Genomic DNA, 19,579 nt, shown 5'->3' on the forward strand with positions numbered 1-19,579 from the left:
CTGAAACAACACACACACACATAAAATAAAAATGATTGTTGCAGAAATCTGGCATTCACCAATTGATTGTTGGAATGAACTTACAACTAGCATTCTAGAAGCAGCAAGTAACCTAAATATGTTTAGACAAACTACAGTATTAGAAGGAATGGACAAATGATGGATTTTTTTTTTTTTTTTTGCTGATGCTATTTAAGTTTTGCTTTCTTGCATAATTTTTCTACTAGGCATCATTAACAAATGTTAGTCATCAGCTGGGAAGTATGATGGAATTTTACACAAAAAAAAAAAAAAAAACATACATATATATATATATATATATATATATATATATATATATATATATATATATATATATACATACACACACACACATCTCATCTAGAACAGCCATTAAGCAGGAATTCTAGTCACCTTACGTGAAAATATTGGCATTTACTTGCTTCTTAGCATTAAATTTCATATAATGAAAACTTCCCAAAGCAGCTGACATCAATCAACCTATTAGCTATAATATTCAATGGTCTGTTGATAATTAAACTCTATGAAAGTTAGAGCATTTAAATTTCATTACACGATTACTTTTATCTATATTAAATTAATATAAATGATATATTAACCATTACCAGCTTACAAATCTAAAAACAACAAGAAATGATAAACTCTGAAACTTATAACAATTGTGAATGCAAACAAAGCTCCACAAGATGAACAATTTCCTTCCAGGAATGCACAAATTTTTGTATATTTATTTATTTTTCCCTGGTGAAAAAAAAAGTTTTCTGTATCAATGCCGAATAAGAAACTAATTAGGAAATGCTCCTCAGATAACCTTAATTTTTTTGTTCTATCCTAATGAAAGCTAGATAATACCGACTGGGCTATTATTCTTCACTGCATTCTTTCAACTATTTGAATTCACCCCATAAAAGAAAACTGTGAATAGTTAGTTTAGCATCCATACTAAGAATTAGTGTGCTGTGCCACTGTCAAAAGTTATGCCAATTTTTGCAAGACATGAGCAACAGTGATATAAAACAAAGAGACAGCAGTTCCATCTAGCAGCTGTTAGGCTGATTTGAAACACACCAGTTGCTAAGTCTGATTTCTTAGTCGCTATGGCAACCATTAAAACAGCATTTCTTGAGACCTGATTATTCTTTTATTGAAGTGTTTTTTTTAGCATTAGTAGTGACGTATGATGCAAGAAAGCAAGCTTATACAGCATCAGCCAAAAAAAAAAAAAAAAAAAAACTAAACTGCCATTTCATCTATTCATTCCCTCCAAAAGTTCGTCTAGTTCTTCCTTGGATTTATTTAAGCTATCAACATCCATAACAGATGTAACTTTGTTCCAGCAATCAACTACTCACTGGCTAAAGGCAAATTTCTGCACATCTATTCTGCAACCATCTTTCCTCAATTTGAATTTATGCCTCCTCAAGTGCATAATCTGAGCAAGAGGAAGAATTCCATCAGCATTGAGCTTGCTCAAACCATTCAAAGCCTTAAACACCTAAATCAGATCACCTCACAGGTGCCTAGTCTCCAGATGCTGCAATTTGCAGAACTGAAGCCTTTCTTGGCAAGAGCACCTTTTTTCCTCCTCACCAATCTCAGTGCCCTTCTCTGTACTTGTTCCAGCAACACTACATCCTTCTTAAAATGAGGCCTCCAGACTTGTATGCAGTACTCAAGGTGTGGCCTGACCATTATCTTGTATAAAATGATAATCGCTTCCTGCTAGCAAAAATTCCTGTATATCATGCAGTCCACAAAGAGCAGTGTCCATTGGTTACCACTCTGTCCTCTTCAACTCAACCATCTCTTTATCCTCAACAGCAATTGGCCCTTAATGCCACACTGTTCCAATCTGTACAGCAGTCTTATATGCAACAGTATCAAAAGCTTTCCTGAAGTCCAAATATATGATATCAAAATTATCTTTTGCATCCAGTTCCTTTGTATATATCAAATCAAATTGGTCAGACAAGATTCAGGGCTTAAAAAACCCATGCTGTGTTTAAACTATAACTGCAGTCTTGTATAGATGATTGTGCATTACTTTAACTAATGACTTATTTTCACTGGAGCTGAATTTAAACTAAAAAGGTCTGTAATTACTTTTGTCACCCTTTCATACCCCTTTCTGAATTGGGGATACATTCACACTTCTCCAGTTCATTGGGACCTCCCCTGAATCTAAGGATGCTCTCATAATTATGGTCAAAGGTTTGCTTACTTTCTTTGCTGCCTCTATTAATATGATTGGATAGATCCCACCACTCAATGTGCTTTTGTTATGTTTAAATTTAACAATTTCTCCTCCACTTTACTCTCAGCTATTATAAAATCATTTATTTAGCTTCGTTTTAGAGTTTAATAAGTTCCGATTAATTCCATTGATACTGTTCAGTGATGAAGCTACTTTCACCTGTGACAGTATTGACAACACCCATAACTCTCATAGGTGGTTAGACGAAAATCTACATGTCACTGTACTAAACAAATTTTCAACATCACTTCTCTGTAAATATGTGGTGTGGTGTGGTGTGGTGTGGTATGGTATCATTGACGATCAGTTGATTGGGCCTGTTATGTTACAAAATAGTCTTACAGGGCCCCATTTACCTAGAATTTCTGCAAAACAAACTTCCACTGCTATTGGAGGATGTTCCCTTGGCTACAAAGATTGGTATGTACTTTCAGCATTATGGAGCTCTGCACATCATACCCATCTAGTGATACAATATCTAAATCGAACTTTCCATGAACGATGGATCGGCAAATAGTGGTCCTGTTCATTGGCCACCAAGGTCTACAGATCTCACTCCATTAGATTTTTGTTTGTGGGGGATGGATGAAAAGTGCAGTATACAAAGAAATGGTGAATAAGACAAGAGACGAACTGCTCGCTGACATTTTGGATACTGCTGCCCTCATAAAGGAATGCCAAGAAGACCTCAGAAGAACATGTCATATTACCGCAAGAGTTGCAAAGTGCATTAAGGTTGGCAGTGGGATTTTCGAACATTTATTCTGAACTGTAAAAGATTTGTCCATTATTTGTGTTTTGAATCATTCAAAAAGTCAATAAATACAAATAATAAGTCATTTATCGTTCTTTAATACCTCTCATAATGGCTTTGTGTGCACCAGTTTCTAACAGCTATATCTCTGTATCCATTGAGAATTGGACATGTGTTTATATGAACTTTTTTACTCAGGATAATCAACACTAACTTCCCAAAATATTTACTATTCCTCCTGAATCACCCAGTATATATTGCAATGTCAAGTTTACATGTATTACACTATGCCGTTACGCTTGTAAATTCTAAGTAGTTATAATAGATAAAATTTAGCTATCTATCACCAATGTACATTTTTTGATTTCTCAATTTGCGATGCTATAATCTACACCAAATCGTACTAAAAGCTCTACAAATATTAACAAAGTATGCTGCTGAAGTAGGCTGATTTTATCAGCATACTTCAGCAGCACACCAACAAAGAAACTTAACAGATGAAAGTATTTCTAATAATGACAACTTAAAAAAATAATGGCAAAACTTACCTTATGTTATCAACCCAACAATCTAATACATACGGTACCAACAGCTCAAGGTTCAACCAAAGATCAAAATAATTATTTGTTTTTTTATTGCAGAAGTAATGAACTGCACTTGGTTTGTCAAGTTTGGCCTCTAGCTGACTGCCACCATCTCCTGGAACTAAAAATGAAGCTATAAGATAATTACCATTTTTTTTTTTTTTGCAAAATTTACAAAAGAAAAGGGGGGGGGATGGCAAAACTGCTGTGGTAAAATTGTACAGAAAATGAAGTAACAAAACATACAAGAACAATAACCCAAAAGGCAATAATGAATCTTATGAATATAAATAAATAATCATTGATTTTTAAGAACTGGTAGTGTTCCTTGAGAACTTCAGAGAAAAAAAAAAAAAATAAATAAAATTGTACCATAAAGCAAAAAATCAATTTTTCCTACCAATATCAGAGTATTATGGAGGGGCTGAATACCTTACACAGTAAGAATTTATTGAGAAAATCACAACTTGCAACAAAATACTCTAATTTTATAATACTTATTTCTCATTTAATACCTGTATTCAGTGCAATATTTTCGCATTTATAGTTTTCCTGCTAAGGAACTTATTATGAAAATTTAAATGTCTCAACCATCTCCAATTTGCTTCACAAGCACCATGTTAGATTAAAAGGTCATAGTTACTTCATTTCAACCTTAAGATTAATCAGTACATCACCACAACTACTGTTGCATCAACAGAATTCAGCTGAAGCTTAGCTAATCTTGGGATTAAATTCCAGACTGCCCTGTCACTGTTTATATAATAATATGACATGTGGGGAGAATAACAGAATACATATAATAAATGTTTTTTGTCTAATTAATTTGGCATCTATGGTACTGTGTGCACTACTTGTGTTTCGTGTGGGTTTGTAATTGTGCTACGAGTAGCTTAATGTATTAAGCTACTTGTAGCACAATTATGGGGGGGGGGGGGGAGTCTTCGCTACTGTGCATCACAGAGTGAAAATTGCTCATTATATTTTTGCTCTGCAAACTTTTATTTGTTATTCATTATTTTTAGGGAATTTATCCCTTATCAGATCTTGAGAAAGGCAATCTTCAACTAGTTGTTCTGCTGAGAGGAAAGGTATTAATAATTTGGAAGTGAAACTTCAGTAAGTGCCTTGAAAAAAGCAAACTGTGTAATTTGATGTTGCTAATTCAATGGAGCTGGCTGAATCTACTGTGTGTACTATAAAGAAAAATAAAGAACGGCAGAGCCAGGATGCAATTCCACCATCAGCTACAAAATTTAAACATTTACATAAATTTGACAACAGGGTAAAAAAAAAAAAAAAAAAAAAAAACACAGAGGCCTTGTTAATAATTTGGTTTTCAATCCAAATCCAAGAGGCACAAATTTTTTTTTTTTCCTGATAAGGTAGTCTTTGTATGATGCAATTAAGTATTCTTTAAAATCATTGCACTGATGAATGTCAACATCTTGGAAAACATTTTCCATAGCAAACAGGGCAACATGGCTGGGTTACATTCTGAATCAGATTGCACTATCCTCCCCACCTCTCAAGGATACAATACTTTGGATTATAAACAAAAAAAAAAAAAATAATAAAATAAATAAATACAATTGTGCAATATAATATGGAGAACAACTGCAGTTAGTAGCAGCAACTTATAAAATCAATTATAATATTAATACTGCAATCACACACTTCGCATTATATCTTTAACAGCCTGCCAGTTTAAATGCAATGTCACATGTTTACAAAAATTGGTAGCTAAATAAGTTGCAACTGACAAATACACTAGTTGGTATCCCTCATAGAGGGAAATGTTTAATTTTGAAAGTGTCCCATGTGCAAATGTTTCATTAATGTATTTTTTTTTTGTCTCAGTTAAAGACAATATTCAGTTTCTCCTTCAACTTGTCTCTAACTGAGACTTTTGTCTCAGTTAGAGACAAGTTGAAGGAGAAACAATATCTACACTAATTACTCAAAGATAACTACTGTTGTTCACATTTAATCATGGGAATATACCATAGATGAGAATACATTAGTTGAGTGGTCCACACTTTTGGAAACCAGTGAAGTAGCCAATTCTGCTCCACAAGGTACAGTTTACTTCTACTAGCATCAATTTTGAAATCTGTTTTGCCACAAACTGCACTTTTTTTTTTTTTTATGTTCCTCTTGACACACACACACTGCAGTATGCCAAGGTTGCAACCTATGTTTTTTCAAATACAATTCACATAATAATCCCATTTACATACAAATCGTGTTGAATCTTCCAGATAAGTACTACCATCTCTTATCTGTGTTTCCAAGTAACTGAAGACAGTTTATAACAAGTGGCAACACAAAAACAGCTGTTAAACTTGAAAAAGGCAATCATTCTGTCCGCTGTGCTTGTCAAATTTGAGTTTATAAAAAGCTGGATTTTAGATGACAATGTTAATGAAAGTGAATCAAGTAGCACATAATACATGCAGAATATACTATCCCCGTCCAATGGTTTTTCTAGTTCTTCCTTGAATTTATTCAAGATATCCACTTCCACAACATCAGATGGAAGTTTTTTTCAAGCAATCAACCACTCCTAGCTAAAAACAAAAACTTCTGCACATCTAATCTGCAACTATCCTTCCTCAATTCGAATTTATGCCCACTCGTGTGCGTAGTCTGAGCAAGAATATCATCAGCACTGAGCTTGCTCAATCCATTCAAAGCCTTAAACATCCCAATCAGATAAGCTCACAGGTGCCTAGTCTGCAGACACTACAATTTACAAAACTGAAACCTTTCTTTGTAAGAGCACCCCCTTTGTTCCACTCACCAATCTTATTGCCCTAGTCTGTACTCATTCCAGCAGCTCGGCATTCTTCCTGAAATTAGGTCTCCAGACCTGTATGCAGTACTCAAGATGTGGCTGACCACTGAATTATACAATGAGATACTCACCCCTTTATCCCTGCTAGCAAGATTCCTGTATATCATTGACAAAACAACATGTGTTGTGATGGCAGCCTGTCTGAGCTGCTCAGATATGTTAATCTGGTTGTCATAGCCAACCTATACCACTGTATTGGTTAGGGTAGTGCAACAGATTTTCCATGTTTAATGGGATGGTCCCATATTTGAGTAAGATTTCCCATTTTCCTGACAAAGCTAAACTAGGGCATCCAATAGTCTTTTTCTCTTATTTTATTTTTTTTAACAATACCATCACATTTAGATGCTACATGAAAATTCTGTCAAACACATTCCATAAGAAGAAATTTGTTTATTGTAATTTATTAGAAGTATTTAAAACTTTCAATAAAAGTTTTAACTTTCTAAATACTTATATAAATACACAAATAAAAAAACAAACCTACATAACTCAAGTAGTTAAAATATTCCTTTATCACAATATTTGTTAAGTAAAAAAATACCCTCCATATTATCAAAAAATTTTGAATTTATGAGCAGGCCTTTAGGTCCTTGAGGTTGTTGTAGACATTCTCTCAGATATGCCAGACAAGCTGTACTTGCTACCTGGGAGTCTAAAACGCTGATGGAACTGATATTCGGATGACACTCAAGTCAAGTGGACCCAATTTCGGGGAAGTCCAGTCGGTCTGTGATAGTCAAATTCTCTGCTTGCACCTTCATGATGGTGGGACTGTTAATAATTCTGGGTATAACCCCATGCACAAGCACATTGTGGGTGACCACCCAGGTATGAACCAACATAAGAAGGGGTTGAGGTGTGGCACCCACACCACATGGAGGAATGCCACCCCTCTGTGTTACCAGGTAATACCGGTAGTTATTGTTATTTGATTTTTAGGAGCATTAGCAACTAAGGCCATATTGCTCCAGAGATATGCAGTGGTCATTCCCTGACCTTTCTGCATCCTCCGTATTTGGTGGTCACGGGCTCGAACCCCAGTCTAATCAAGAAGTGTGTGCTATGGACTGCTGCTCCTGCCCACCTGGCTACAGAGGTGCTGTAATACTGGTGGTGGATGACTCATCAACCAGTGCAATACCACCACTTTGCTTATTGGAGGCTTGAAGTGGTGGAACCCATGTTGGTCTCCAGAGCTAAGTTCCGGTCACCCCTTCCCCCATCTCTTCCATCATGCAGAATGACCGATGTCTTTTGAGGTTATGATGAACATCATGGCGAAATCCAAACTTCCTTACATTTGAGGGTACAGCTCTAAAACGGTGTTCGCAGGCTGGCCGCTAGTTAGTACACCAGACCGAACCTATTGGTAACTCTCTACGAGGCTTCCAGATCAGCTAGTGTATAATCTGGCTACCTCTACTCTGCTAGATAGACTGGAGGGAGTCTGAGTAGTGTGTGTATATGGGAGGGGGGGAACTGTCGAGGCCACGTTATGTCAAGGATCAGGGTATGTTCTTACCATGTGTACGGCATATCCAAAAATTTCATTACTTCATACAGCATGTCTCCCCACTTTTCTTAACTATTGAATATACCATGAATTGTCAAACTAATAGAGTAAGCTTATCTGCAAAAAGATCTAAACCTTCCAAACACATCCATTTCCACTTGCAGTCTGCCAAACCCAATGTACTTTTTCTGACAGAATCTCAGTTATCAGTTGATTCAAGTAATGCTCATCTCAGTTGCCCAAATTGTTCGCTGTATGATTCCTTTCACCTCAAAGGTAGTACACTTATGCATATGTCCGTTCTGATATTCCCTGTCAGAGACTTGGTAATTTCGAATCTCCTCTTTTCGATCTTCTCTAGCTTAAAAGCTCTCTACCTCATTCTGTCAAATTCATCTGTTGTCTCTACCATTCTCCAAACTCCACTAATCACTTGGAGCTCTGACTTCCTCCCTCTCCTTGCAACTTGACTTTCTCCAGTCCAACTATCCTAACGGTGAGGCAATTTTCCTTGGTGATTTTAAAGTTCACAACTCCAGCTGACTTCCATTCTCTAGTCACACAGACCCAGCTGGTTGAAATACTGAGGCTTTTGCAACTACTAATGACCTCACATAGTTTGTTCATTTACCTATCAGAATACTGGACAATCCTAACCATACAGCCAACACACTTGATCTTTTTCTCACAAACAACTCTTCTAAGTACACAGTCCAAGTGAGTGGTCCTTTAGGTCCTCAGATCACAACTTGGTGATTGTCTCTTCTCCAATGAAGCCATTATCTCATGGCTATTCCCAACCTCGTGTTGTTTGGCATTCATCATCAGCCATTATCAATCCACTACAGGATGAAGGCCTCTCCAGCAACTTTCCAGTTCCTTCTGTTTTGTGCAATGGCCATCCATTTACTACCCACAAACTCATGAATTTCATCTGTTCATCTCCATTGTTGTCTTCCAGGTTTTCTTCTAGCTCCTCTTGGGTACTATTCTGTTATTTTCTTAGTCCATCTGTCATCATGTCTTCGAGCTATGTGTCCTGCCCAAGACCATTTTAGTTCTTTAGTTTTGATAAGAATGTCCTTTACTTGAGTTTGCTGCCTAATCCATGTGTTTCTCTTCTTATCTAACAGTCTGATTCCAAATATAATTTGTTCCATTCTTCGTTGTGTAGTTCTCAGCTTCTCTTCCATTCTTTTGGTGAGTGCCCAAGTTTCACTTCCATAAGTCATGGTGGGTAGTATACATTGGTTCGTTATTTTACGTTTCAGACAAATTCGGATATTGCTCCTCAGTATGCGACTATATTTCATGAATGCCATCCATCCAAAATTTATTCTTCTCTTGACTTCCATCCATTTATCATTATTACAGCTGATGACTTATCCCAGATAAGTATATGACTCTACCTTTTTAATTACTGCTCCTTTAATCATTATATTCCTTTCTATGGCATACTTGTTCATCATTACTTTTGTTTTAGCCATATCCAGCTTTAGTTCAAAATCCTTACTAACTCTGCATAACTGATTAAGATTTTCCTCTAATTCTTTGGGATCATGGCTTATGACCACAATGTTAGTAATGACCCTTGTGAACAACTTGTAGATGTAAGATAGCAAGCTATAATTTCCCCAATTTATCTCCTTTCTTATGCAGCAAAACCATGTTTGCATTATTCCACTCCTTAGGCATCACACCTTTTCTAATTGATACTTTCATGGGCACTGTTCTTCTGAATTAGCTTCTATAATTCCCGTTCTCTCTTTTGAAGCAAGCCGAATATGTGCCACCACCAGCCAACATCCATTTACTGTCTAACTTCAAACTCGCAGAACCAATCTTCCTCGTTTATTCATTCAACTGCCATTTTCTGGAACAACCTTCCTTCATACGTATTTCCCGAAAATTACAGTCTACAGAAGTTCAAGTCTAATGTCAACAAATATCTTCTTTGGTGTTCTCAGCCTCCAACCGAAGCACGGTACTAAGTACTATAGTTTCTAATACCTCTCGTGTTTGGGGTGTTCATAAAAAAAAAAAAAAAACTAATACTCTTCAACCTATTTATTATAATATTGCAAAACCCTGACTTTTAGAAATTATATGGGGGCATCCATATTATGCAAAGTATAGATCAAGGGGAAAAATTTAGATACAAAACCCACTCCTTTACTAATTTAAAAGAATTAGTCATTACACCAACTTCTCCCTCTTCTTTCCCAATTCATTGCAGATATACACATGATATGTCAAGTGTCTGCTGTAAAATTATTGTATGTATTGTAATCCAATCCAAACAATCTTGAACATGAACAGCCTAAATGTTTATGGTGGCTGACAAAGTCATGGCTCATCTTCATTTATGCTATTACACCTGAATTTGATACAGTTCTTGGGATGGTACTGTATGGACAGTCACCATGTAATGTCTCCATTATACCCCATATTAGATTTTGTTGCTACCTGGGCAGTCTTTTCAAAAAAAATAAAAAATAATTATATATATATATATATATATATTTAAAAATATATAAAGTTCTTCATTATTGCTTAAATCTTTTTAGGGTTTTTTTTTTTTTTTTTTGTCAGTGATATTTTAACGCCTAAAAATATATTTAAGATTCACACGTTAGATTACATACAGGTGGATACGGATACTTACAATTTAATATTATGGTGTTTATTTTATTTATTTACAAATGATGAAATATATGGTAGGCCAGAAACTTTTTAAATAAGTTCCTCTTGTATAAATAACATTGGAGCAATATGGCCTTAGTTGCTAATGCTCCTAAAAACCAAATAACAAACAAACATAAATAACATATTACAAGAAGTTATTGGCTAAGAACCCAAAGAAGAGTAAAACAGAATTCTTTGCTTATGTTAACACTAGAAGGAAAAGGATGAATTATATTGGCCCATTACATACAAATGCCATACTACTGATGATCTGTTCAGGTTGCTAACAAACTAAATATTTTTAATCTATATTTGACTGTGAAGAAGTTTTTAGGAATGGGAACATCAAAAGTAACCAAGTTATAACTGGGAGCTAAATTACTTTGATAAAAACTAAGAAGAAAAGTGCATCAGAAATTGCTGAAACTAAAAGTAACCTGAGGTGACAAGATCCATCCAACTATATTAAAATAAGCAGTAAGAATAGTAAGCAGGCCTTTGGCCGTAATTATGAGAGCATCCTTGGATATGGAGATATGCAGATGTCTCCCTGTGCCCTATTCACAAAACGGATACCAAAAGGAAAAGTGAGTAATTACAGACTTATAAGTCTTCTTGTACTAAATATTATTAGTACAGTCCCCTGTGGTACACTGCTAGATGCTTATTCTATTCAATATTTATTAACAATATTGTGCTGATGAAAGCACAGAAAACTTATTATTTAAGTTTGCAGTTCGTACACAGGTCAATATGGTAGTTAATGACAAGGGTCAAGATGTAATACTAAAACAAAACCTCGAAAAATTAGGAAGATGGGCTGGGAAATGGCAACTGATGTTTAACATTGATAAATGCAAGGTGTTGCATATGGGCAGCAATAATCCAATTAGGTGGTATCACAGTCAAGGTGGCAGAGAACAAAAGAGATATAGGGGTAATCGTACAGTCCAACATGAAGTTTTCTGAGCAGTGCAGAAAACTTAATATCACTGATAAAACCTCATGGGTATCAATGATATTACAGGATTTTTCCAGGAGGGAAGAGAAGTTGATCATCCCATTGCGTAAGATAATGGTTAGGCCACATCTTGGGTACTACATATAGGTCTGGAAGTGTTGTCTTAAGAAGGATGTGGATTTCTTGGAACATGTTCACAGAAAAGCAACTGGATTGGTCAAGGACACAAAAGGGAACTCTCACCATGAGAGACATGCTGCAAGGAGAACTGAATGAAGTGCTTAAGGCATTGAGTAAACTAAATGCTGATGGCATCCTTAGTCTCTTTATCCCTGCTTGCAAAATTCCTGTATATCATTGACAAAACCCCATGACCTGACCTTCTCTGGCAACACTCTCAGAAAACTTCACATCTGACTGCACAATTATTTCCAGGTCTCTTTCATTCTCCACTACCTTGAGTATAACACCACCCAGTTGTATGTTACTCTGGGGTTACTGCTACCCATATGTAGTACTTTGCATTTAACAATGTTAAACTTCAGTTACCACTTCTCAGCCCATCTGCCCAACTTCTCCAGATCCTGTTGCAGCAGCACTCTGTCATTACTGTTATTAACAACCCTGCCAACTTTTGTATCATCCGCAAACTTTGAAATTAAGCTTGGTATAACTTCATCAATATCATTGATAAATATACAAAACAACAATGGGCCCAACACTGAACCCTGGGGAACACCACTAATAACATTAATCCACAAAGAGCAGTATCTATGGTATCAAGGGCAACTTGCCCTAAATGCTATACTTCTCTAATTTGTACAGTAGCCTTCTGTGTGCAACAGTACCAAAAGATTTTCCTGAAATCCAAGTATAAATGCCGATGCTACCAGAATTCTAGATTAAGTTTTATTGAAAATAAATTCAGTAAGTTGCTCTAACTGATGTGCCACAACTTAAGATTTAATGAACTGCCTTGCTTATGTATTTTTTTTTTTAAGAGTATTAAATTTTAGTAAACATCAGATTATATGCACATTGTGGCCATTTTAATCATTACACAAATAGAAAATATTACTAACAACACTATGTATTCTATTAATTGGATTAGTTTTCATATATTAACCTTGTAAGTGTAATTTCAATCACTTAAAATATCAGTATAGAAAAAAATTTCAGTTAAGGTGGGTAAACACGTCAACAGTGTTAACTTTATTCTCACATCACCAGTGACATTGGATGCAAGTACCTACTTTGTAGGTATAACATAATAGTTCAGTTTTTCTATTAAAAATTTGCACAGTAGGCAGTTTGAGCTTCCCTTCAAATTGCCAAAAACCAAATCAGCTGTTAAAACTTATGGAATCATGGATACTGATCACAGAAAAAGAAATTCATTATGGATGGCAGTATTGTTTATGAAAACAATGTTCTATGCAGAAAAGAAATTCCATATCAACCGACATGTGTATCATTATGACAAAAAAAAAAATGAAATGAAAATGCAAGGAAAAATTGCTAGCTCAGTCACTTAACAGTTTGTTACTTTCAACTCCTGAATACAAAGAAATTATTATTTGATTATTACAGCTGTAATAAATGTTACTGCATATAACATTTTGATGTATATTTTCATAGATTTTATTGTATAATTTGCCTATTTTTAGCGCATATTATCTTATGCTATTTATAAGTATAGCACTAATTCATAACATTTATCAGCACATAACCTTTCAATAAAATCAAATATTCAAAGCTTTTTTCCCCCTCATTAATTAGTACTTTGTTCAAGGAATAGTTGACAGGGGAAAAGGACTCTCCTATGTCTAGATTCAACTGTGTCATTCCACATTTGATACATTTCCACATCTCCAGTCCGTGGAAACCTCCCCTGAGTCCAATTATGAGAGCGTCCTTGGACTCAGGGGAGTTTCCCACGGACTGGAGATGTGCAAATGTATCCCCAATTCACAAAGGGGGATCGAAGGGTGACACGAGTAATTACAGACCAGTTAGTTTAATTTCTGTTCTGGGTACAATAATGGAGTCACTGGTTAAAGATGCATTGCAGGATCATCTAGACAAGACTGCAGCAATAATTCAGACACAGCATGGGTTTGTTAAGGGAAAGTCTTGTCTGACAAATTTGATAGGATATTATGATGTGGTTACAAAGGAACTGGATGCAAAAAATAATTTTGATATCATATATTTGGATTTCAGGAAAGCTTTTGACACTGTTGCGCATGGAAGACTATTGTACAAATTGGAGCAGAATGGTATTAAGGGTAAGTTGCTACAATGGATAAAAGGATGGTTAAGTGCGAGAAGACAGAGGGTGGTAATCAATGGGTGCTGCTCTTCTTGGACTAATGTTATTAGTGGAGTTCCACAGGGTTCGGTGTTAGGTCCACTGTTGTTTTGTATATTTATCAATGATATTGATGAAGGTATATCAGGCTTAATGTCGAAGTTTGCAGATGATACAAAGGTTGGCAGGGTTGTTAATAACAGTAATGGCAGTGTGCTACTGCAACAGGATCTAATTTGGGCAGATGGGCTAAGAAGTGGCAACTGAAGTTTAACCTTGACAAATGCAAAGTATTGCATATGGGTAGAAGTAACCCCAGAGAAACGTACCAACTGTGTGGTACTACACTTAAGGTGGTAGAAAATGAAAAAGATCTGGGAGTAATTGTGCAGTCAGATATGAAGTTTTCTGAGCAATGCAGACAGGCTGCCAGGGCAGGTCATGGGGTTTTGTCAATGATATATAGGAATTTTGCTAGCAGGGAAAAGGAGGTGATTATTCCTCTGTATAAGGCAATGGTCAGGCCACGCCTTGAGTACTGAATACAGATCTGGAGGCCTCATTTTAGGAAGGATGTAGATTTACTTGAGCGTGTACAGAGAAGGGCAACAAGATTGGTGAGGGGAATGAAGGGATCCTCTTACCAAGAGAGGCTTAAGTTCTGCAAATTGCAGTGGCTGGAGACTAGGCACCTGCGCGGTGATCTGATTGAGGTGTATAAGGCCTTGAATGGGTTCAGCATGCTGAATTCTGATGGGATCCTTCCACTTGTTCAGATTACAAACCTAAGGGGCATAAATTCAAATTAAGAAAAGACAGATGTAGAATAGATGTGCGGAAATTTGCCTTTAGCCAGCGGGTGGTTAATTGCTGGAACAAACTTCCATCTGTCGTTGTGGAAGTTGATAGGTTGAATAAATTTAAGGAGGAACTGGACAGGCATTTGGAGGGAATGGTATGATTTTTTTTTTTTTTTTTGGCTGATGCTGCATAAGCTCATACACTTGCATCACATGCCACTACTACTACATAACGAACATACAAACTCTTTGATTCACTGCACTACTGGTTTAGCTGTTAGTGTTGTGCATGTAATGTCCAAAATTAACAATGTCAGTCATTTGCAAAAATGCACTAATTGTTTAGTTTTGTATTTAGTAACCAATTAAATTCTGATTAATATCATTCACTCAATTCCTAGTTGAGACTTTTCCCAACGGAAAATATACTGAAGAATGGTTTTGATAATATATAATAGACCAATCTATTTATTTTCAATTGGAATAAAATATTATGCAAGGCAAATCCTATGCAGCTGCACATACATAAAACGGGCTCTGAACCCAAAGCACTTGGGAAAAATATTTCTTAAAATTGACTTAAATGGGGTGAGGCTAGAGGAAACACACACATACAGACAATACAGAGGGAAAATTATTTGGCCTCTTTTAGTCAATTAGACAATAAGGGAGTACAGTACACTTGTTTCAGTTGACCATATTTCATATTATAGAATTACAAAATACAGGTTAATAATAATATTCTTGTCAAATGTCTATTTGTAAACTCCTTTGATCCATGTGACTGTTCCAAAGTATAAACAGAACGTAATGGGAAGTTCATTAAAGTTATAGAGAATGAAAATTAAATTGAAAACCAAAACAAGGACAGGTTACAAGAAAAACTAAGCACAATCAGTATACTGATCAAAATTAGATTAAATGACAACTAAGTACACTGTTAAGCAATGTTTAGTTGACTAATGCTAACTGAAGTGCGAAAGCAACACTAGGTCTTAAATATCATCTACATTTTCAGAAAATTTAAGAGAACACTACACCACTTGCTGCATCATTTTTTCTGATGTTAAATATATTCATTCTGAAGTCAGAAAGACAATATATTACAAAGTAATCAAGTTAAAAACACCACAATGTTGTAGTCACACCTAATAACTCTCAGTTGCACGTTGCGATGATATATCGCAACGTGCAACTTACTGTGTAGGATTTGCTAAATTAGTAAATTAACAGCCAAAATATTACAAAAGGGTGGACTTACTGAGACAGTAGCAAGCAAACATACAGAGAGAGAGAGAGAGAGAGAGAGAGATATTTCTATAATTAACAGCAAGGTTGAAATGCCATTCTTAAATTGAGTCGGACTATAAAATTTTGATCGAGGATAAGATAATCAGACCACAAAAGACAGCTATTTGTGACAAAAATCAGTTATAAAATGATTATGTATAAATCAATATTTATGGTCAAAATACCAAGTTGCATATCTTGACCATGAAAGTTGTAAATCTGTCAGGTCCACATGTATTACCGATCAGCAACTGGTTTATAATGTTCTTTAAAAATATCTATAGTAAGCGAAAAGAGATAATTATATTAGTTATTGTACTATCATTATTACGCAACTAAAATAGATCTAGTTTGGATAACAGCAAATCTGGAAACGTAATACATTGTTCAAGGCCAGTGTTATTTGTCAGAATCGCGAGTCGAAATGAGTCTTCGACATTTTTCATTTAGAAAGTGAGACTGATAAAGCTTTAAAAGAAACTGAGCATACATTCGAGATTTTGGTATTTTCACAAAGATCAACATAAAATGCTTTATTCTTATTTTTTTTTTTTTTTTCCTTTAAGAACTCACAATTTTTTCACAAGTTTACATAAATCGAAGACCAATACTGAGATACAGACTAATGCAACCAAATCGCTGACATTCCTTAATTATGAGCCACTATACTCTACATAACATATTAATAAATTCGAAAATTGTAATAAACAAAATACAACAATCCATTAGACGAAGAATTTCCCTTACCTAATATCACAGGATAATGGTTAGCTTTAGTCCGAAAAATACCGGCGTTCACAGTAACCAATAACCGCAGCGTAAACAATAAAATTACGCCACAATGAAATTTTAAAAATTTCTTAGAGTATTTAGCTGTCATGAGTTTTGTATAACAAGCAATATTGAATCAAAACACAATATTCACAAAGCTAATTAGCAAAGAACACACTAAACACCAACAAAGATTTAAGCGTAACAGAAAAACAATACGGGGAATGCATCACAAGCCTTGTCTTTTAGGGCTCAGGAAAACATGTGCCGTTGTCACGTGACTCTCGTTCGATATGACGTCATACCTTGTGAAGAAAAGGAAACCTGAAAATTCTGAAAATTGAAGTTTGTCTACAGATTGCATCATCAGCAATATATACTGGATTACATAGACGTCACCGTAAGAATATTCTTAACGTTGATTATATCCAACAGTGTAAGGTAGGGGTTCTCAAACTTTGTGATATCGCAATCCCCTAAGTGCTAAATGAATTTGTGTGATCCCGTCCTCCATGAGTAAAACCAATGATTGCATTGAGGTTAAAATTGGGCAATCAATAAATATCCCAATAACTTTAATATTTCATTGGAAATAAACAAAAAACTCGGAACTGCAATTCTTCAAGTGGTTCGGCAGAAAACTTAATACTGTATTACATTTTAAAGTAATTAAATTCATTTTTAATAATCAGCAAAAATTCTACACACTTGAAAAAAATAAAAATGTTTCATTTTATTCATTTTTAACTTATTGATTTATTATATGTTAGAAATGACTTGTTCTTTAAAAAAAAATTTTTTTTTTAATATGGAGGGAGGCCCCTTGTAATGTGAGGCCCTAAACAGTAACTTGTTTTTGCTTATATGTAAATCCAGTCCTGAATAATATGAATGGACTGCCCCTACTCACCATCCTGACAGTTACTTGTTTGAACGTTACTGCAAAGTAATTTAGACTGTAAAGTATTTAAGGGCAAAGGCCTCATGCTACGAGGTAGAATGACTAATATGTAGGTTAGTGCAAATACATAATTTTAACATAGCTATCTACCAAAGTAGTTAAATTATTTAATTAATTAAATTGGCATCGTTTTGGTTATATCTCATATTGTGACTGCCTTCACGACGAGTTGCAATGGTATTGTACTACCTCGAATAAATAACACTTCACTAGTGGAGAAGACTATTGTTATTTATTTATTCTTATCTATTGTTATTTATTCTCAGCGGATACCGCTGAGAGGTAGTACAATACCATGTACTACTCGTTGTGAAGGCAGTCACAATATGAGATATAACCAAAACGATGCCAATTTAATTAATTAATTTAACTACTTTGGTAGATAGCTATGTTAAAACGATAAAGTTATGTTAATGCATTTGCACTAACCTACATATTAGTTACAAAGTAATTTGTAATAGAAGTAAAAAAAAAAGATAGCAAGAAATAAAACTTCCATTTTAGGCCAGGGTAAAAATGTATAATTTTAATACTTTATTTTTAATAATCAAGTATACGCAATACACATGATATTACCGATGCTCGTGACGAACCGGAATAGCGTTCTGTTTCGTCACGGACCTGTCCATCGGAATTGAATTTTGCTCGTACGAACCGTTTTGGTTCGTCACAGGCATCGGTCCATTCCGAGCTTTGCTTTTCGTAGAATTTCAAGGCAGGGTGGATCCCGTGCCTCGCTCTCTACGTACGGTCCCGAATTGATGGTAATTGCCTCACCGAGGACGCATAGAAGTCGACAGCTAACGCGGCTTTTAGGCAAAGCTCATCACGGGCCCCTATTTTATTTGTACTGCAATATGTGTTCATACGTAGATGTAAAGTTAAATGAGATATTTTTTTTCTTAAATTCAACTAAAATTACCATTAAATCAGAAGAATTAAAGAATGAAATCAACAATCCACCTGAATATGAAAGATGTATATATATGTAAGATATATTGTTTATCTTATCGATGATTTGATTACATCCATCTATAGTGTCACCTGTGTGTTAGGCGCCAAAGCAACTAATGCCATGAGGCGGCAGTATAGTATCCATGAATTGTGAGTGTTCTGTGTTCCATTTGCCTTGTTGCTGGACGAAAAATTTGAGTTTCCAAGAGATGTGTCTGGGTTTCTGTTGTGTGTAATAAATTGATATTTATTATTATTACACATGCACAATTTCATTTCTTCAGTTGTGACGTACCTAGTTAGAGTATCGCTATGGTGTCAGATTCAGTCCGTATAATAACGATTGGTCCCACTCAGGTCACAGTATCTTAGCCTACGGAAACTAGCAAATGGGGGGGACGAGAAAGAGAGTGACTAGATTTTCTTTATTAGACGATAAAATATTATTTTTGCATCTTTACATTCACGAAAATACCTTTTCTAGAATACAGTATTTTATTATTGTCCTAAGTGGAACTCCTGAGAATTAATATTCTCCGGAGTTCCACTTAGGTGATTCCCTTTCAGAATGGCATACATATTGGGAGTAATGGGGACTTGTTCCCATTCCCTAATAATGGACAGCTTTACAAGTAAAATCAGCAATTTATCAATATCTTTTACGTTAAACTTTCGCAATAACATTCTCAATTGATCTTAGCCTTTGTGTTAGAATTTTACGCCCAAAAGGATATAAAAATCCAAACACAAAAGCAATGTTCCAGCCTTCTTACTACAACAGTATTATTTCTCTGCATCTTTATTGGTTATTACAACTGTGTTCCTCAGAAATAACAAACACGTCCCTTCAAAGAAATATA

The 19,579-nt window shown here is 35.3% G+C and overlaps 1 protein-coding gene across 1 annotated transcript in view; it reads right to left on the bottom strand.

The window, feature by feature from the left end:
* Positions 1–17,042, bottom strand: part of LOC150082936 (lysosomal phospholipase A and acyltransferase-like) — a 55,431-nt gene extending 38,389 nt beyond the window's left edge. The window contains exons 1-2 of the mRNA XM_090376921.1: positions 16,781–17,042; positions 3,578–3,734 (exon numbers count right to left, since the gene is read on the bottom strand). Coding sequence (XP_090233047.1) covers positions 3,578–3,734; positions 16,781–16,913 — 290 coding nt within the window. The 5' untranslated portion in view covers positions 16,914–17,042. The remainder of the gene's footprint in view (positions 1–3,577; positions 3,735–16,780) is intronic.
* Between the last annotated feature and the right edge of the window lie 2,537 nt (positions 17,043–19,579).

Source organism: Mastigoproctus giganteus, chromosome 7 (assembly GCF_048544385.1).
Source record: "Mastigoproctus giganteus isolate SK-2022 chromosome 7, ASM4854438v1, whole genome shotgun sequence".
NCBI lineage: Eukaryota > Metazoa > Arthropoda > Arachnida > Uropygi > Thelyphonidae > Mastigoproctus > Mastigoproctus giganteus.